The sequence below is a fragment of the Strix uralensis genome, chromosome 26 (assembly GCF_047716275.1).
Source record: "Strix uralensis isolate ZFMK-TIS-50842 chromosome 26, bStrUra1, whole genome shotgun sequence".
NCBI lineage: Eukaryota > Metazoa > Chordata > Aves > Strigiformes > Strigidae > Strix > Strix uralensis.
In genome coordinates, this window is record NC_133997.1 from 6,268,092 (window position 1) to 6,288,680 (window position 20,589).

The following is a 20,589-nucleotide window of genomic DNA, read 5'->3' on the forward strand; positions in this document are numbered from 1 at the left end:
TCAGAACAGTTGATATCTTGCCAACAAAGCCAAAACATTTTATCATGCATCTGGATGGACAATTTGGTTTCCTCAAGACTGATTCTTGAAGGCATCAGCTATTGCACAGTTGGGTGCTTAATGGGCAGCAAAAGTCCACAATGTACCAGTTTTACTGAATCATCCTTGAGTTAACATGTTCATCTGAGGTCCGTTATCTTTACTTCATTTATAAGAAATCTAAACGCAGGGACTAATTCCTTTCAATCAGAGAGAACGAGCTCGCAATTATAACTGGCAAAAAAAAACTTGTGACAGAAAAGCATTTGCACGCCATTCCTGAAGGGCAATTACTTTTGCATAATTTGGGACTATCCTTGACCTCTTCAAGCATCTAGTGGTTTGGTTTTTTTTCCCCCCTAATAAAGTAACTAATGAGCTTTGACATGTGAAATGCAAGCTCAAGAAATGGATCTCTAAATCTTTACCATCTTCTAATACTGATCATACGTGGAACAACTTGGTATCTTGATCTGTTCCACATCAAAATGTTTAAGTAGGCAGCAATCTATGGTGACTAGACTTAATTATTCATGTAGCACCAAATGAAAAAATAGTCTTTAAATTTCAAAACAGAGCTGAATAGATGGAAAAAAGCCGTGGGACCTTCTTCTGACTCGATTGGTTTCACGGGAGAGTTTATGGGGAAGAAGTTGCAGTACAGCATTTCTGAATCATCAACATTTTTCCTTGTTCAACATCTACAGAAGATAAAGGTTTTTGCCCGGAGGGAATTATATTAGTAAATCACTTTTCCCCATCCTTTCCTCTTTAGCCTATTGGATAGTTTATCAGTTCCTATTACTTTACTTAAACTGGATTTCTACATTTCAGTTTAAGACAGGCAACTCAGCAAGATGTATCAACCTCTTTGTCCCGGTGAAGGATAATGAATACGTGCAGGGTACGTCTCAGTTTTTTCTTACTGAACATCGAAATAGCATCCTTAAACTCTATTAACAATCTTCTCCAACAGCTCTGCACACCGCACAAAGTAGTTACATTACTCAGTACTCCAGTGCAACCTCTCCTAAGCAGTGTGCAGAGAAGAAGAATAAAGTACTCAGCTGAAGCCCAGGGGGGAAGTCAGGAAGCAGAGTATCCTGATCTGTTCTGGCATTTCTGCAAGGTGTTTAAATGAATTATCCTGACAAAAACAGTCAAGGGAATAAAGATGTAAAACCACATTTTTTTGTGGATCAGAGTTTTAATGACAAAGGACAAGGTGTATTCAAGTACAAGCAAAAGACAATTCCTTTTTGCACCATGGATCTGTACTGACCAAAAGTAGTCGGGACCTCTGCTTTAGGCATTTTCTAGGGATAAGGGACCACCCCTCCCATAGTACGGTGCCTCCTAACGCCAGATTGAAGTACCACATCTGATGATTTAGGGGAAAGCACTGCAGTGGCATAAGACAACACCTAGCAATGCTTGGTCACTCCTCCTTTTTAATTTCCGACAGCCACGGACCCCTTTATCTTGTGAGAATGAACTGACATGCAGCATCACACAAGAACAGTACTGAAAAATTCACAGAGCGCTTCAAATCAGTGTGGCATCTCACCTGGATAAAATCTGGGAAGCGTTTTTTGCAGGTAGGGCAGGTGAAGTAGCCATCATTGACATGGATGGCCACGTGATCTTTGAGCAGATCCAAGCGGTCAAAGGACTCCGGACAGAAAATGCAGGAGTATGTTTTCTGGTCCATGTGGAACTTCATGTGGCTCTCTAGAGCACCACTGTTGATGAAGCCCTTGTTGCAGATGTCACAAGTCAAAGGGCAGTTCCCTTCCCGTCCGTGAAAACGCAAGTGCTGATCCAGTTTGTCCTTTTCGCGGAAGGCCTTCCCACACTGGAGGCATTTGAACGGGCGGAAGGATTTCCGTATGAACAGGTGCTGAAGAGCTGCATTCTGAAAGAAACGTCAAAGAGACCATTAGCTTTCATTAGTACACATCGATTCCACATACAAATATTTTCAAGATCAAGTATACCAGATGATCAGTGAGGCTAAACTTCAAAAAAATGCTTTTGCATTATAGATACTGTCTCCATTTTACAGAAGGGGAGGCTGAAGTTAAGGGATATACCTGCAGTTACACACCGAGTTAGGAGAACACAATGCAGGAGTTTCCCCTCCAGTCCCTGTTCTCTGCCAGTTTAGCTAACTTTTGTCTTTATCATGTCATGTTTCTGTAAAATAAAACTAAGTCCTCTCTGAAGTACAGACCTGGGCCTGAGAAGAGCTGCAATTCCAGCTGATTTTTGGGGATTGGGTCACCAGTTCAGCCACCATACAAAGGAACAGCGAGCTAGTGCCCTGTCTTTCACACAGGAGCAGGGCTTATGAAATTCAACAGCCCTTTACAAAAATCAGCTTCTGCACCAAAGATCACCACAGAGGTGTGCAGCGGTGGTTTAGCATTGCCTGGAAAACTTCCAGTGGAACACACATTCAGGAGATGCTGGCCTAAACCTTTTTGTTATTTTCAAAAAGAAAATGGTTTTCAAAACATTACAGCAGGGGCAGAATGGCAGGTTTACAAGCAGCAGGTAAGAACTTGTGAGCAATTCGCCTGTCTTTGCCATTTAGCATATATCATGTGTGAGAGCCTGAAAATGAAGAAGAGAGATAGAAGACAAACACACCGGTGCTAAATCAGGAGGAACCCTGATAGATTCTGTTGTCTGCTCAAAGGGTTGTTGGTTACACACAGTCAAACTTGAAATTGCTTTTATTGGTATTGCAAGACACTAAGAATATTGTGAATTGAACACGTGTGTTGTGCAAATATTAATTTTAAAATTTAATATACTGGGCTCTTCTCTGTTTTTCTCCACGCCTACTGTGCACAATTTCTCTTCTCAGCCCCTGCTTTATTTTGGTGCGTGCTTTCCTTCAGTCTACCTTTTCTGTAACGTTTCATGACTGATACCTCCTCCCTTTTTCCCCTTCAGATAAACGTTACAGAGCCATCCCAGTCCTGATACCGGCGCTGTCTGCTGGAGGAACAGATGCTGCTGGACGTGTTGCCTGTAGAAACAGGCAAGTGTGCCCTGCGCCTGCATTTCAATATTGGATGAGGGCTTTTATGTTGGACAGCTGCAAAGCTGGAAGTCAGACATACCTCTGCAAGCATGAAATCCCACAGCACACTATCACCCATGCTGTGCTGAAAGTACACTGCAGTACTGCCATTTCTCTGCAAGAAGCCTAAGGAATACTAACTCTTCTCCAGAATAAGATCTATACGCTGTCGTTTATTGATGTCTTCTCTTTTCAGATGTTACACACAGATTCTACATCATGACAGTTAGAAAAATAGCACTAGAACATTGCTGGCATCTACGCTTGCACACGTTCAGTACTACATACTTCTCCACGAGATATGTTCAAGACTTCTGCAAACAGATTTCCCTGGTTTCCTCTCTCCTTTTCCTGTGGGAATGTCTGGGCTGACATTTGCTGTGTCCCTTAAGTGTGTGCCAACAGCTGACACTGAGAAAGTAAAGTTAGGAGCTCTTCTGCTGCACTGAGGGAACAGCTTGGGAATACTGTGAAATGCTGTGCTAGAGATTAAATTAGTGAACCTGAATGATCCTTTTCACTGTCTGAACTGCAGAGGGAAACCTATACTTTCATTCCAGAGAAAGGAACATGAGAGCAGCTGTTTTGCTAGGAAAAAAGCTAACAGTTTAATAAAGGAGCCCCAAATGAGTCCTCCCATGAATCATCGTCATCTCCATTCCCCATTTTACAAGTGGAGACAATGGGAAATAACACGGATCTGCTGTTAAGTCACACTGAGTTGGAAAGACAGACATGTGCTATATAAAAATTAATGTGTTGCTTGGAGTCAGGAGTATATCATTTTCCCCCTAACTACAAATATTTGAAGAGATGTGCTTCAAGTTCTCAACTCCACTATTGCTGTACTTTGCTATTTATACTTTGCTATTTGAGCAGGACTAGTAGGATAGCAGGCCAGACTTCTATACCATGTAAATCTACATAGTCCCGTTGCTATCTCAAAGGCTACAGAAGGGTAAAACGTTTTACTGCTCTTTGGTTAGATAAGCTATCAACTATAAAAACAGAAAAAGAGAACTAAGTGTTGTCTCGTTAACTGATAACATTGATCCAGTGCAAACAATTGCACAAACAAATCCTCCAAAGCTTTAAGATGGTTATTATGCATTTCATCCAAGCAGATTACTCCTGTAATATTCACTTAGATTAGTTTACTCCTGTAACATTCACTATTCAATTCAATTTGCGATTAATTAGTATGAAAAGAACTAGAGGAATGCAAATTGTTATTCAGATAACACTCCGTTCTGGACATTGGTTGCTTAAAGAAGAACAAGTGTGACAATTTACGATGTGGGCTCAATCAGGAAACACTAAACAGAAGTTGGACAAAACAACACAGAAGGCGATGTTGTTACGTACCATTCGATCAGATACAGCAAAAACCCAACGAAACAAAAAACCAAACCAAACCTACCTGCAGCTCCAGCTGAGCAGGCAGCATTGAGGGAGAGAAAAATACTTATGTTATGCAATGGACTTTAAAACAGAAGCCTTGACTTCTGCAATAGTCACGCTTCTGCGGGTCACTACAAGGGTCAGCTCTTCTAGCTAGAGTTTACTCTTTACTTAGGCAAAACTCCTTTGAGGTTTTTGCCTCAGGAAACACTAAGCAGATCTTCAAGGTTTACCCTGTAGTTAATAACTGCCCAAGGGGAGTTAAAGGGCAAAGATAAAAACCACAGATAATCTTGAAGGTGTTTTGCGACCTTTCATGTTTTCTCAGAGTTGATTAATAATGATGTAATGCTTACTGCAGAGCCACAGTGAGAATGAAATGCTTTTAGCAGAAGGGAATAATTAGGGCAGGATGACAACAGGGCAAGGATTAGAAGAGTGAAAAAGTTAAAGAGTAGGGACTTTTTTTAACCTCATCGTACTGTTTGTACTCTGTTATACAACCAGTTGCATTTCTTTCAGCATGAAGCAACTGTGCTTTCCAAATCATATCCCTGGTCCCTGCCAGTTCCTTCCTCTGAGTAAAGCAGTCACCTACACAAAGGACATTTTAGGATCAGGTCTGTACGTTAAAAAAAAAAAAAAAAAAACCAACCAACAAGTAATTTGGAAATGTAGATGTTTCTGGGATCAGCCCATAGATGCTCTGGACACTGCCCAGAACTGAATTGAAAACAAATATTCATTTTGGCTGTGGACCAAACAGTCCTCTAATTTGTTACAAGAGTATCTTGAAGGGTGGGTGTATCTCTTTCCAGTACTAAGGACATGACTGCCATATTTAAGGTCTGATCTCTAAGGCTCTAAAGCAGAGGCTGAAAAATGAACTGATCCTATCAGAACTTGAACCCTGGGGCACCAGAGATCAGTGTTTTCACTGAGAACGAAAGCACTCAGAGCATCACTGCCTTAAACCTTAGAAAAAGTTGAAGCAACTCAAAGAATTACTGGTTTTGAAAATTAAATCCTACATGAGTAATAACGAAGAACTAGAGCTACACAGGCCTCCAGATCGTCATCAGGAGTCAAGACTTTCTGCCTGTTCTTTGGAAGCAAATGATGTACTGCACATCTTAAAACCAAATGTTTGCTTGCTTATAATATTAAGTGCATCTTATCGTAAGAAGGTGCTGTGAATAGCTGAACTGAATGAGTGCTCATAAGGTGCTAGAGAGTGCTCATAGGGTGCTAGAGAGTGCTGTGATTTTCCAGTGCTTAAAAAAAATAATGCTTGCGAGTTCACTCTTATCTCAAGCCCTCATTGCTCACAGTCTGACGCAGTATGGAAAGGTGCTATGCAACCATCCATCTGCCATTCTGCCCCTCTCTTGAAACATCTCCAGGACTCTGCTGAACATGAGCTGCCAGACGTATGAGAAGTTTGGGAGATTTGGAGAGACAAACATGTCGCCAAGGACTAAACCACCACTGCACTCCTCCTAGTTGTCATCCATTTGTGAGGAATTTCCACGCAACAAAAGCTAAGTCGCCAGACGAAGAAGTAACTTCAGAATTTCTGTCCCTTTCTTCCCACATTTACTCCTCAAGATGATCTTAAGTTCACATCTTGGGTTCAAAATTTCAGGGAAACAGGCTACACCACCTCCCATCACACCCAGGCCTCAACTTTCTCGTGAGGAAGCTGTGGCATATCGTAAGCAGTAAATACCCATGCTCTTTACTGTCAAAAACTTAGCATCTGTCTTTGGACTCTGTTATCCACCCTTCAACACATCCAGTAAAAATCCCCCAAGCTTTTAACATATGAAAAATCAAATTACTTGTCATTCAGAGTGCAAGCATTTTATATGGTTAAAAATTCTGCAGTCTTAACGTGCCTGAGCCAAATGCTTCCTTCCAGATATGCTGCTGCATTTATGGGGTAACACCACCACTGGTCTTGCATATATATTGCTATAAACTGAGAGCACAATTCGGCTTAGCATCACCCTATACAGAACAGTTACTCAACCCTTTTCTAATCCTTTCTCATCCCCTAAAAATGAAGTCTTACCCCAATTGCAGCTGTTCCTTTCTGTAATCAAAATTTTACACATGGAAGAAAAAAGATTTTAGACTAAATAAACCAATCTCACAGTTACACGGCTTGAAGGATTATTTGCTTGAATCATTTCCCTCCCACACATAGTAGAGAAAAAACAGCTCACCCAGTTGACACAAAGCTCAGGCTCAAAGTGTATGCTGTCGGTACACAAAGCTCTTAGCACAGGTTTTAATCTCACAAAGACAGGCAGGTTTTTCTACCCCAAGAAAGGATTTTATCACTAAATATCATCATCAAAGTGGATCTAAACTGAGGTCGTGGTTCCTCTTTGGCAACTGTTTGCGAGAAAAGAGTTCTGAGAGACACAGATGGTGCTGTGAACAAGTCATTAGTCTGTGCCACAGTACCACGTTCAGCCGGCTGTCTGAAGCACTCCTGCTTGCCAGCTTGGATGGACTGTTTCTATGAAAGAATTACTGTGCTGGAATTGAATCCGCTCCAATTGGTGACCAGTTCTCACTAGCACCTCGTGAGATACTAGTTCTTTACACAAGATTTGTCTTCCTTTCAGTGCAAATAAAATTGTTAGGAAGGAGATGCTTTATTCAGGATTTGGAAATGGATACGACAGTGAGAGAAAGAGACCAGCTGGTCCTGGCAGGCAGGTCCGGCGTTCTCTGGGTTACAGCAAATGGAGAGGGTGAGAGAAGACGTGATCCGCTGTCCTCTTTGCTTACCCTGATACGCTTGGCTCGCCTCATGTCATCTGCTGTCATGGTGCTCTGCGTAGGCACCGCGCTCTCATCATGCTGCGGCTGGAGCTGTAGCGGGTGGCTGTCTGACTGCTGCTCCAGTGCCGACTGCGTCTCTGATGGCACTGGAGTCTGCTCCTGCTGCTCCAACCCATTCAGTGTGGCTTGGCCGGCCTCATCAAACTGCCCCTTGCTGGAAAAATGCAGCAAGTCCTGAAATCGCAAATCATACAACCAGTGATTATTTCCCCCCACCCACTGAAAAATGCTTTGATAATACTCAGCAGACAACAAGATTTCTACATACTTAAATCACAAGCTATAAACAAAATGTGTCTACACTAACACTTTCCTGCTGCGTTCCACTGATGCTCACAGCAGATCACCTACAGCAACAACATCCAGAGCGCCAGGAGGAAGCGCTGCAGGTGGGCGACTCTCGTGGCCATCAGATTGTCGGATTGGACACGGACAATCCAAATGACCCAGCTGTTAACAGCCAAGCAAGCTCTTCTGCACTCATGACTACAACTGCTTTAACCAAAGATGATGTAGGCTGACCTGTGAGAAATTATACCACCAAAGTGACTAGCACAGACCAGGGGAAGCAGAGAATTCCTGTCTCGTTGAAACTGTTGTCACTTTGAAACATTATCGTGTATTGTTATGCAGTGACTTCTCCTTTCTGACAAACTAGCTGGAGTGCTGAACTGGAGAGTGACAAACGAGATGATTATACAGTGCACTGTGTGTTTTGCTACCCAGTTTCCAAGCTCTGTGTACTCTCATCTACCCAGCTGCATACATCACTTATATTTATCACACAAAGCTGGTTTCCTCCTTTTTCTCATTAGCAAAAAAGGGAAGGTGTTGGGAGCAGAAAGCACATGCCAAAAAGCTACATTCTTTTCATGGAGGTTGCAATAACTCCTCTGGGATGGAATCCTCTTGTATTACAGAAAAACAATCCACAGATCCTTACTTGGTATCACTTAACACAACTAAGGAAACTTAATTACTCAAGCGTGTCCAGAGAAGGGCAACGGAGCTGGTGCAGGGTCTGGAGCACAGGTCTGATGGGGAGCGGCTGAGGGAACTGGGGGGGTTTAGTCTGGAAAAGAGGAGGCTGAGGGGAGACCTCATGGCCCTCTGCAACTCCCTGAAAGGAGGGTGCAGAGAGGGGGGATGAGTCTCTTGAGCCAAGGAACCAGTGCCAGGACAAGAGGGAATGGCCTCAAGCTGTGCCAGGGCAGGGTCAGACTGGCTCTTAGGAAGGATTTCTTTGCAGAAGGGGTTGTTGGGCGTTGGAATGGGCTGCCCAGGGCAGGGGGGGAGTCCCCATCCCTGGAGGAGTTGAAGAGTTGGGTTGACCCAGCACTGAGGGATCTGGTGGAGTTGAGAACGGTCAGGGTGAGGTTCATGGTTGGACTGGAGGAGCTTCAAGGGCTTTTCCAACCGAAATGATTCTGGAATTCTGTAAAAGCACAAGCTAGGAAACAGAGTGCCAAAAGTGTATCAGACTGGTACTGTCAAAGCGCAAAAGCAGGTGTGGGAGAAGAAAAACTGAGGTGCCAGCAGGAATGCAGCTGTTACAAACCATGAATGTTTACCAGAGACACTTAGCAGAGCCATCTACCAGCCAAATGTCCCATCCTGGTCTATGTGGCGAGTTTCCACACCTGCTGACACTAAACTGTGCTCACAGCCCCCTGAGTCTCAAGTTCTCAGGCAGATGAACTCATGCCTAGTCATTGGCAAGGCAGGCAGGCCTCCAAAGGCTTGGGACGTAACTGTGACCCTGCTCAACTCTAAGAGACACAAGGGAGCTAGCTCTGGGCCATGCTCCGGGCGGGCAGGATGCGAGCCACCTCCCGTCAGAGACCAGACACATCAGCATGGGACTGCGCCCAGTAAGTCCTGTGTCTCCAGAGTTAAGAGTTTGGGAACAGCATTATGCTTACTTGTCTAAACGGAGCTGGCTTGTGTCATGTCAGCTTGGAATGAGGGTGATCTCGCAACTGTCTGCGCTTAATGCAACATTTAGGGCAATCCTGCAGGCTCAGAAAACGAGCACAGACACTCGTAGGCAACGTATACATTCCTCCCTCTGAGTCAGCACTGAACCATGACCCAGTGAGATGGCAGAGGAAAATTACCGCCCCAGATATCAGCTTTCAGCTAAGTCATAAAACAAAGCCACTGATCCCTTCTGACACCTTTCATAAAAGGATTTGGTGGTAACCTAAGCATGGTCAGCATCAGAGAGAATTTAGCATTTTACTTAAATGCATCATATTAGGTCCCTACAGAATATAACCAACAGCCACGAGCAAAAGAACATTTTGCAGTAAGTATGCCTACAGGAGGCCCTTTTGTTAATATTAAAACATCATAAAGAATCATAGCTCAAACTGATTTAATTCTACCAGCAAGTTATAAGAGCAGGCTCTGACCTCACATTCCAGAAAGGACAAATATGAACCTAAATTCCCATTACAGTTTTACTGTCTATATTACTTTTGTGATGCTGCTAAACTGCCGCAATAACCTGTCTCGCAGCTAAGTGCTTTGGGATGAAAGTTGCTGTAGAAATGCAAGTGATTTTACAGTTTTCATAGAAGGAAAGTAGTGTGCTCCCCTGGCAGAGAATCCCAGATAGAAAACCAAGAATTACTTGGGTATAAGTCCAAAGCACACCCTCAATTTGCACTGATGCCCCAAAATTCTTTTAGGCAAGAGTTTACATCCCACATGATTTTTTTTTTTTTCTCCTTTTCTCCATCCCCAAAAATATACCTGCGTCCCTTCTTCACACTTTTCCCCATTTTCACTGGTTACTTCCATACGCATGAATTTGGGAGGGCGCCCCGGGCGTCTGCCAGGTCCAAACCTCCTCTTTCCACGCCCACGACCTCGGCCTCTGGCTCTGCAGAATACATAGTGCTCCAGGTTAGAGACAAAAAAAAAGATGGATTTGGAATCTCCACTGATTTTATGCATTCTTTCTCAGCACCACTATTCACCCATTCATCTCAGTAACAGTGCTCTGCAGTAAATAATAAAACCTGAAGAAATTCTGGCAGAAAAAAAAATAGGGTACTGGCTCGTATCTATTTATTTTGTGCTCTGTGAAAAATTAAAGTCCACAACACATTAAAATTTATTTTGGTAACTGTGGGACCAAGAGGACTACTGGCTTCTAGCAAGCCCTCTGCCACGGCAGCTCTACTTCCAACACCCCAGTCCACGGTGTGCTGGAAAGCATTTTCAGCTAGATGGAACAGTGCACAAGGAAACCAATTTAAAACCCGAAGCCATAGCATCCCTCCCCAAAAAGGCACTTAGCCATTGATGTCAGGCAGTAAACTGAAAGGAACAATTTTCTGTGTCAAAAAACAAACAAAATGCAGCCACTTGCTAAGTTTCAGGAAAAAGAAGGCACCAATGTCTTCTGCTCTCTGATGGATGTTTGTAGATTCAGCTTTTAATGGGTCAGGATAAACTATCTTGCCAGCCCACTGAGGAGCCAAAGCACTAGAAGTCTTGTTCTCCAAGCTCTGTATCTGCACACATCTGAGAAGCACCAGTATTTCAGTATTGTGGTACCCAAATATTGTAATTTTTTAAGTCATTGGCGAAAAACCAAACGCAAACAAACAAAAAAAATCTCACCAGTTTCAATGGGGTTTTTATTTCCCTCAAGCTATTTCTTTCGCAAAGTCCCTTAGGTCAAGCAGCTTCCTGGTGCCACATTCTTACCTTGAGGTGCTGAGCCGTTCTCTCAAGGGTACCCAAGTTGGTCAGTAAGATCTGTGGGGCAAAGACCCTCCTCTCTGCAACTTTGGGGAAGCACCACAGTGATACACAGAGACAGCTAGAGCTTTCAGTACCTGCTGAAGAAGTCCAGCTTCTCATCGTGGGAGTTGAGGTGCTGCTGGAGTTGCTCTGAGCTCATGAAACGACGATTGCACTCGTAACACGGCCAGTTCTTCTCTTGCTCTCTGAGAACTATGTTCAGTTGGAAATGTCAATAACAGCATTTCAGTCACCACCAATTAAACGCCTCATTTTTCTTCCCCAAGCCTTTCTGTCCTCTGTGGGCCATATTTCTTCCCTGAAGGTTAGGCAGACTGCAAATACCCAGCACTGCTCCATTTAGCTTTGCTTTTATCCCCTCTGCACCGTGGCATGACTACAGCTCTTCACAGAAAGACAAAAAGGTCACTGGGGACAATTCACATGGACTATAAACATGGCTTAAAATTCAGGGAGTTTTGGAAATCTACCCCTCTATGGAAGAGCACTTGCAGGATTCTGTCTCTGGCATGAGTTAGGGGAGGTCAAGAGAAATTTCTCTATCTAAAGCAGTAGCACATCAGTTTACGACACAGGCATTAGACATGAAGTACAGAAACATACCTGTTTCCAGCAACAACCTAATGCTTCCCCAGAAACTGAGGCAAAAGGTTAAATTAGTGTGATATTAGCATGAGAAGAGTTAGTAGAAATAAGTCCCGATAATAAAATCTAAATCTGGTTTAACTTTTCTTAACCTAGCAGAAATTTGGGAGCACTATACAGGCCGTATACTTGAAACTAAGAAGTACAACATCCAGCACATCATGCAGCAAAAACTGAGAGCAGAAGAGCCCAAGTTACCCTTCCTTTCCTCCTCAGATATGTCATGGATCTTCTGGTTCACAAACTCTGCATAAGAGGCAGCGTACCACACCTGCAACAGGAATACAACATAACAGAACACTTAGATGGAACCAAAACTAGAGGGAATTCATTTGAAAATGGTTTTTAAGCAATACATTTACTTCACTTGCCTCAACCACTAACTCTTATTGCTCCTTTCATCCTCAATAATAAAGCCTGTTGAGATCAATATGCCCCCACTGAGAAATAAAAGAGCGTTGCTCAGAAAGCATATCCATTTAATTTTAAGGCACAGCCTCCTAATATGAATGTTAATCTCACACATGGCTACCAGTAGCTCTAAAGGAAGTAAGATTAATCTCTTTAGACCTGACTGTATGATGGTAAAGGATGGATGTCAGCAGAGTACTGTTACTGGTTGTACCAAGAGGAATGGAAAAGTAGTTAACTCGGGGGATTTCCCATTTCTTTCCTGCTTTCTTTACGTAGACAATAGGCAGCACTGTCCACAGAGACTCATTTTAAATGTTTCTGAACTTCTGAAGGATTGAAGTAATATGGTCCTGCTTCCCAAAAGAAAGATCTGCCAGGCTGCAGCATGATGGACCCACTTTCATTACACAAAGGATTTAGGAAGCCTTCAGCAGAGACAACCACAGGAGGCAGAAAGACAAAGTTTATAAGAGCCTAAAATCAGATGCTCACGTTTAGCTGAGAATTCTGGCATCATTTCTCATTTTATCTGTTTGATTAAAAAGGTTCAGTTTTAGAAGAGATTTCTCAAAGAAGGCATGTACAGATTTTCAGCATGAAATATCTGGGCAAGTTTAAACTTGTACTGGGCCGCAGGCGGTCTTTGTAGCAGCGGTGAGTGGGATTTCTAATTCCTGCAAAGACTTCCCCAGCAGGTACGTGTTACTTTGCAGGAATCTCCCTGGCTGGACAAAGAAGAAAGCCTGGAGCTCCTAGACTACTCACCTGTCACACAGTACGAAGCTCTCAACTTCAACTGACTGATCCTCCTAGTTCAATCTTTGGACAAAACTCATATGAATGCCCTACATCCACTTGGGGAGGAAAACACATTACAGAGCCTAGGTAATCCTTTTTCAATTATCTAACCAATTTTACCCCAAAAGACGCTACTAACACGTAAAGCCAGAAAAATGGTGCTTCTGCAGACAGGTCTGTACAGATTTCATTAAAGTCTGATTTCAGATTGATTTTAAAACTGTTGAGAAAATGATGTTTGGATACACTTAAAATGGATTAACAAGGTTTCTAGAGATTCAGCTTAAACAAATCAGAGAAACCAAAAAGAATCCTACTCTTAAAAATCAGCAACAAGTGTATAAGCAGGCTTTTGCCCTGGTTTAGCTAAGTGTGTTTAAAACCCTTTTTTTGGGGTTAAATCGTTGAAGTTTACGTGCAAGAAAATATTTGAAGAAGAACAAACAATTTCCTGATGTCAAAGTTTTTTGGTTACCCCCAGTTCCCCAAAGGATGTTGAAAATGAAGGCCATCTCAGCCAGCCACGCTGAGCTCAAAGTAATCAATACATTTTGAGAGGGAACAAAAAGTAACTCACAGGGAAGCCACAATATCCTTTATCATTTTCCACATGCAAAGTTTCAAAAGTTCCAGGAAAGCCAGGTAAAGTGAGAGACCATATTCACTTAAGGCACCAGAAAACAAGTCAAGGGCACACAGGACTAACTGGAAAGGGCATCCAGAACTAAAAAGAATAAGACTGCTGCAATAAAAATTAGATTGCATCAGCAAAATATATGCAGTGTAAAGCATGACAGTGACAGACAAATAATTTACATACTCTTATTCTAAACTTCCTCATTCTATACCTGAGCCAAAGCTCATTTAAAATCTCTAAGTTGCTGGCTAACTACTTACTGACTTCAGTGACATTTGATTCAGGCCATCATGTGCTTTATCAGACAAAAAAACCCCTTAAAACTATTTACAGCAATCATTTCTGGCACTTGGAGATGCACTTATTAGGTAGCAACTCTAAGATTTGATTTCATCAGCAGAAAAATGAGTCACAAAACACGAGCAATGCCATACCTTGAGTTCCTGCTTGGGCTCCACGTTTTTAATGGTTGTGTAATAAATATGGTGGCCGTACTGATACGCTACCAGGTTCTGCTCCAGATGGTTTTGAGCTGGACGCACAAACATCATCCAGTTACAAAGAGCCTCGCTAGAAAGTTCAAACCACAGGTCCTCTTGCAAATCTCTGTCTTTTCTGTCACCCTTATCAAGAGAAACCTGTAGCAAAATCCAATTACATGTGACTGTAACTGCCTGGCAGCAGGTTCAAAAGAATTTGAGTTTCTGAAAAAAAAAAACCCACCAACCAAACCAACTATTGTGCCCACACAACTTTTAGGAAAGCAATGAATTAGGAAAGCAATGAAGGCATAGTTAATTTTCTCTTTGCTAACAGGGATCCAGAAACAGGCAGTGCTTAAAAAAAATACTTAAAAACAGGCAGGGATTTAACTATGGAGACATGATGGACCCTTCCATGGCTTTCAAGGGCAAGAAGCATTCATTAAAAGGCTCAGGCAAAATCCTTGACGTGCAGCTATAAACGAGGCACAAGAAGCTGCAGCTTTAGTCAGCTATAGGGCATCAGTTGTCAGATGTTCCTAACTGGCAGACCCACTTCTCCTTTCCTTTCTTGACCCATGACACTGCCTCAAGCTGGAAGCAGCACTTCTTTAGCTGAACTTCTGTTGGGTTACTGAATCTGTCTGTGGTCACAACTTCCTTGTCAGACACTGACCATCAGAGCCCAGTGCTCCTAAGACTGTGGGCCTAATCTCCAGCAAATAAAGGACCAATTCCTGTAATGAAACCAGTAAATAAATGGGTAAAAGTCAGTCAAATCCATTATACCTCCCACCAACGACTTGGCATGAGGAAGGGGAGAAAAAACTCTCCTCTCCCCTACATCTTGTGGGGGAGAGGAGGGAAAGGGGAAGAAAAATATTTTTAACTTAAGTTACAGCATGACACAAAATAACGGTTGCAAAAGATCCTCAGATGGGGCTGCTGTATTTATGTCCAGATGCTGCTTCAGCCCATGTGAGAGTGATTCACAGCATTCCACGTTATGAGTCCTATACATCACAACACCATAATGCCAGAATATTCACCACCATTATTGTGTCTCCCTGAATAACAGCAGATTTCAATCTGGGTATTTCCGAGTTGCATTCAGAGATGGAAGTAACAAAAGAACATCTCCAGTGAACTGACCGAGGCAGAGCAACACACTCACGAAAAATCAAAGCTTAAGCACAAATTGATCCCTCCTCTTCTCTCGCATGCACACCCTTACCTTCAAATGGATATAGCAGTCTTTGAGTTCGGTTTGTCTAACCAGGGGTCCTTCCACAGGTCCAAACTGTGTGCGTTTTGGGATACGTCTTTTGGAGAACACGCCTCCCAAAAACCTGTCTATATAGAGCACCAAGGGGAGGCTAGCTCTCGCCCTGGTCAGCACAGGCCGGTTGGGGATTGGATGCAAAGGTCCGTGTTTCGGACACACAGAGGGATGTGCGTTATTACACTCTTCACACCCTACAACACAAAGTCAGAGAGGACATGACTGTCAGGCAGACACTCACGCACCAGCTCGGAAGAGACAGCCTTATCTCTCTCTAAACATCTTTGGCTCAGCTGTGGGAACATTTATTCCAATAGTCTGTCTACATTTTAAAACAGTAGAGAGGGCAGCCTGCTGCAAAACAGCTCTGAGACTCCACCTAAGACAGAACTTTGCCTTTTCAGTAAGGCAGCTCGATATCAGTCTACATTTCTGGGTATAAAGGGGTTTACTTATTACTGCTAAAATCTGAATGGTTTTTGGCTCCATTTACTAAAGGGCTGATAGAGGGGAAAGAAAAAAGAGCAGGGCAGCTAATACACTACGTGCTACGTCATATGCTTACACAAATCATTGGGATCAAAGGGTCGAGGTGGGTCTGGATCCCATTCATCCATATCAGTGTCTTCCCCATCTTCATCCTCATCTTCATCCTCATCATCTTCCTCTTTTGTTTCCATCCTTCCCATCTGATTCTGCAGAGGTGCTAAAGGGTCAGAACCATCCACTGCCTCCATAGGAGGTAACACCTGGTTATGCACCGGTAACGATGCCTGAGGAGAGAAATCACAACCGAACAATCAAAACTGATTCAGGAAGAAAAACACTCTTAAAGATGAGCAATGAAGGTTTGTGCTAGTCTACCCTTTCTGCTTCCTTTGGTAATGGAAAGAAGGACAAGGGAAAGTGAAGCGACATGATAAACGATTGCTGAGGGATGTTTTGCATCGCTGCTGCTGACAGCCTCACTCAGGACAGCTCTGTGTCACTCTGTCAAGGACTGACTTCTCGGGAGAAGAAAATGGTATCAGAGTAGTTCTGGACCCTCACAGAAGGGCTGAAACAAAATCCAGGCTCTGTGGAAATTATCCAGAGCCCAAGGCTGTATTTTAACAACTTCTGTACAAGTGAGAGAATCCGGCACTTTGGCACGTGATCTCTCCTTTCGTACGATCAAACACAATCCCCAGAGCACACACGTAGAGATCAATACGGGAGAACATGGGGACCAGATATAAACTATGGGACATGGAGGACAGTTGAGGACATTGTATTCTTTCGCTAATTTTAAAGTTTATCCCTTTCTTTCCCTACAAAAAAAAAAAAAAAAAAAAAAAGAAAAAATAATTGACGGAATATTCCATCACCCACACAGGTTTCTCAGGTAGAGAACAAGAAATATTACACACAGTAAAGCTGTCTGAAAAGACTGGCAAAGAGAACCAGTGGATGTTGGTCCTACGTGACAGTCAGCATTACACCTTCTGTTAACTTTGCTTTTCAAAGCTGAGAAGAGTATTTTAAGGCGGCTGCTCAAGACAGAACTATCTGCAGAACAGGTTTCTCTGTATATTAAATACACGATCTCTCCTAAAAAACCCACACATTCCATGGTGAGACTACGAAAGACGGTACAAATCTGCACTACAGCTTTCTCACATCTCCTCCCGTACCGCTCAGACGCGTTTCATCACCCGAGACAATGGAGCAATGAAATCAGTGTACTCGTACAGTTAAAAGAAAAGGGTGCCTGGCAACTTACTCTATCTGCTTGCGGACCCTGCTCCAGAGCCATTTGCTGGGGGGATTCGGCAACGTTGCCGAGCACGGACAGGTTGGTGGGATTCATGCTCTGAGCAGCAGCAGGCAAGAGCACAGTTACCTAAAATTATAGGCACTCATTTTAGCACTGCGGCATTTCCATCAGTCACATACGGGCAGTGCCCTGCATGCAAAGCTCCCTGGAGCCCTATGCTAGGTCAAAAATCGCAGCATTTGAATTTTTTTTTTTTTTTTCTTGGTAGGGATGATGGACTTGGACAAAACCTGTAGATCTGGGGACCAAGGGAAAAGCTTCAAAACTCAGTCTAGATTTTGCAACTTTTGAGTTTCCTGTCTCGCGCTTTTGGCTTTAAATTAGGGTCCTATCCAGCCTGGGTTCAAACTGCACTAAAACCAGATGTGAGGAGCGCTTTAGCTCTTGGTACAACCAATGATTTGGGGTCTTTTTCTCTTCTATGTCCAAATTTGTGGGGTTTTTCAGGGAAAAAGTAAAGGAAAAAGAAACATCTCCTCTTTTTGCCTATCTTTCTTTTTCTGAAGCAAACCAAGATCCATTATAAGAACAAAATGGTGTATTGACCTCATTGGAAGATCAAGCACTCAAATGAGAGGACTCCAGCTATTATTTTTCCTTTACATTATTTGGTCACTATACATTTTTATTTGTTTTCGTACTCATTTTTTTTGTGTAGTAACAGGAAAATTAATGCATATTATCATACTACTCCTATCCATTCAGCAATAAAACAAAGCAGAATTAAGATTATAGGAATCACCTTTCCTGTCTTTTGCTTCCTGCTTATCTATACAGGAATTTACACTGTTATCCCACATGATTTTTCATCCTTCTCTACAGCTGACATCATGTGGCTTTAGTTTGTGCCTCTGACTGTTAAGCAGCTTTTATGAAAAAATTAAAGCCCCCACCCCTCTATGGAGGGCTGAAAAATATCAGATAAATCTGAGAACAGCTAATTGTGCCAGCACTGAAGGAGCAGGCAAGAAAATCCCTAACACAAGCACATAGTCTTAAAACTTCAAATCTAGCTGTTCTGTTTAAAGAGGTATTAAGAGTAATTTATGAAACCGCTTTGAAACTACAGCAAAAAGACTTCAGGGGACCATGTGACAGTGAGCAGGAAACTGCCAAGACAACAGCTGAACCAAGCTGTCTGGTATTGACATTTCTGATGCCAAGTGGCAACAGAAAAGGCATCATTATTCAATGGCACACCTCCAGGTCTGCCAGCAATGAGAGGTTCACACAAGCTTGTGTCTATTTGTACCTCATATTAGCATTTCCTACTACTAATCACACTTCAAACACATCTTTACTTTCACTTCCACGTCAGACACTGCAAGGAATATAGGCCTTATTTTTAAAAACCTTTCAATTTCTTTTTAAAAAGAAAAGTTTCTTTTGAAAGACAAGAGGAGTTTTGATTATTATTTTAATATTTGTTGTCAGTTCAGGGATGTCCCATGTGAAATGCTGATGTAAAACCACCTGCAAAGGCAGGAGCTGCCACAATGAGGGACTAACCCTTCACGAGCAAATGAACATCTCTGCTGGGATGGTCGTCGGACAGTGCCGGAAGGAAAGACGGGCTGAGGACACACAGACAAGTGCTCATGCCCCTGATACTCGACGTGGGATAGTACAGCAGGCCACCTCTGCTGTCAGTGTCTTTTGCACTGCACATATAAGTGATTTCTACTTTTAATTAGATCATATATTTATTTGTTAAGCGAGCTTTAAGGCAGTTAAATAGGACTTTTCAGCTTCTCAACGCAAGGAAACCAATGTGGCAAAAAATTCCAGAATGACACTCCAAACACCTCCAGTGAACTGAAAGAAAACAGGTAACACTTTACTGTGTCAGTCATATCGTTTCCTGCCTGTGCCTCAACAGTTTAGGTCTGCTTTTAGCAAGAAGAAAATTTATTTTCAGTGCACATTCAACCCTTTGCTCTGCCCCAAGACTGTCAATAAATACGCATTTTAATGATGGCATTAGTAATGATCCAGGTCTAACACGTCCATTCACACATGCCATTAAAGACTCACCAAGCAGTAATGATTTTAAGCCTCTATGACAAGCAGAGAATTTGAACTAGAGATCTAGATCTGAAAGCACCTATACCACAGTGCAGTCCCCAAAGATACTAGTAAAAGTTAACAACAAAACCTTCCTATCCACGGCGGATGAAAAAATGAAAAATCATCAGCAGTTTATAAACATGGGCTCCCATTTTATTCTGTTCCTAGCCCACTTCACACTGGCAAGCACACCAGACCTGGGATGCCCCGGTAAGGCAAGGGAGCCAGTAATTGAACTCCTTCAGGTTTTACAATTAATTTCCTGTGAAGTTTCTAGTAAACATAGAATTTGATCCAAAGTTTGTATCTCTCAAGAGCCTTTTATGGACTTCAAGGCATTTGGATCAGAATCTGTACGAGGACAACTGCAAACCCAGTCTTTCCAGAATGACACATTAAAATCAAGTCAGCCACATCAGCTTGCTGACTTGAAGGGACACTGTTGAAAGATTTTTCAATATATCTGGGGCAGTAAGTTAGTATTTTTGTTGAACGTGAATTAAAAAGAATAAACTCAAGCTCTCTTTTATTGTCATTCATGCACAAGCTAGCCAAGATAACAGTGGCTTGTTATCGTAAGCGTTTTGCCCTTGATCCCTGGGATGACAGTGCATGGCTGAAGACTGCCGTTTGACAAATTCAGAGACAGCTTATTACGCTCTAGCACCACAACAATGGCCCTTTACCTTCGGTAACAGTTTCCTTACAGTTTCAGGCCCAAGGAAAATAATGTCTCCTTCTTACCTGCTGGGTGGTGGCATCCTGTTGGACGTAAGCCACTTGGGACGGATCTGTAAACAGAGTCTAGACAAAGTGAAAAAGGCTTATCAAACCGGCCTTGGGGTTGTTTACTCCCAACTCACACAAAAATTACCCTGCCACCACGAAATGATCCATACTGGATCCTTTGGTAACTTGGAATGTGCCTACTACCACAGCAGACTAATTCAACTTACCCATGTGAACCGACATGCAGAGAGATTAAACTAAAAATAGGTAGTGTTCCATAAAAAGATAGTATCATATTTATGTGGCACTTTTTTTATCTACATACTTAAAGTGCTTCACAGGATTTTTTTTTTTTTTAATACAGAAATTACTTTGTCAATTGCTGATTTAATAAATTCTACAGAATGAAATTCAATAGCTGGATGAAAGCCAAGTAATACTTGAGGGCAGGACAGAAGATGACTATTAACTTTATCTTTCTGCAAATTCACAGGAGAGTTCCTCAAAAGAAAGCATGCAGATATCAGGCATATCCTACATGTAAGTTTGATAAGG

At 42.5% G+C, this 20,589-nt stretch overlaps 1 protein-coding gene across 10 annotated transcripts in view; it reads right to left on the reverse strand.

The window, feature by feature from the left end:
- PRDM10 (PR/SET domain 10) overlaps window positions 1–20,589 on the reverse strand; it is a 46,004-nt gene that overhangs the window by 13,123 nt on the left and 12,292 nt on the right. For 8 of the 10 annotated variants that reach the window (XR_012626497.1, XM_074851180.1, XM_074851179.1 and 5 more), the window contains 10 exons: window positions 20,050–20,109; window positions 17,185–17,304; window positions 15,988–16,195; window positions 15,375–15,616; window positions 14,093–14,296; window positions 12,008–12,080; window positions 11,239–11,356; window positions 10,145–10,274; window positions 7,334–7,561; window positions 1,607–1,954 (listed from right to left, as the gene is read on the reverse strand). Coding sequence is in view for 9 of the 10 variants with exons in the window: in XM_074851180.1 (XP_074707281.1) it covers window positions 1,607–1,954; window positions 7,334–7,561; window positions 10,145–10,274; window positions 11,239–11,356; window positions 12,008–12,080; window positions 14,093–14,296; window positions 15,375–15,616; window positions 15,988–16,195; window positions 17,185–17,304; window positions 20,050–20,109 (1,731 nt within the window). In the remaining variant the exon portion in view is untranslated. The remainder of the gene's footprint in view (window positions 1–1,606; window positions 1,955–7,333; window positions 7,562–10,144; window positions 10,275–11,238; window positions 11,357–12,007; window positions 12,081–14,092; window positions 14,297–15,374; window positions 15,617–15,987; window positions 16,196–17,184; window positions 17,305–20,049; window positions 20,110–20,589) is intronic. The other 2 variants (XM_074851184.1, XM_074851185.1) reach the window with 2 other exon arrangements.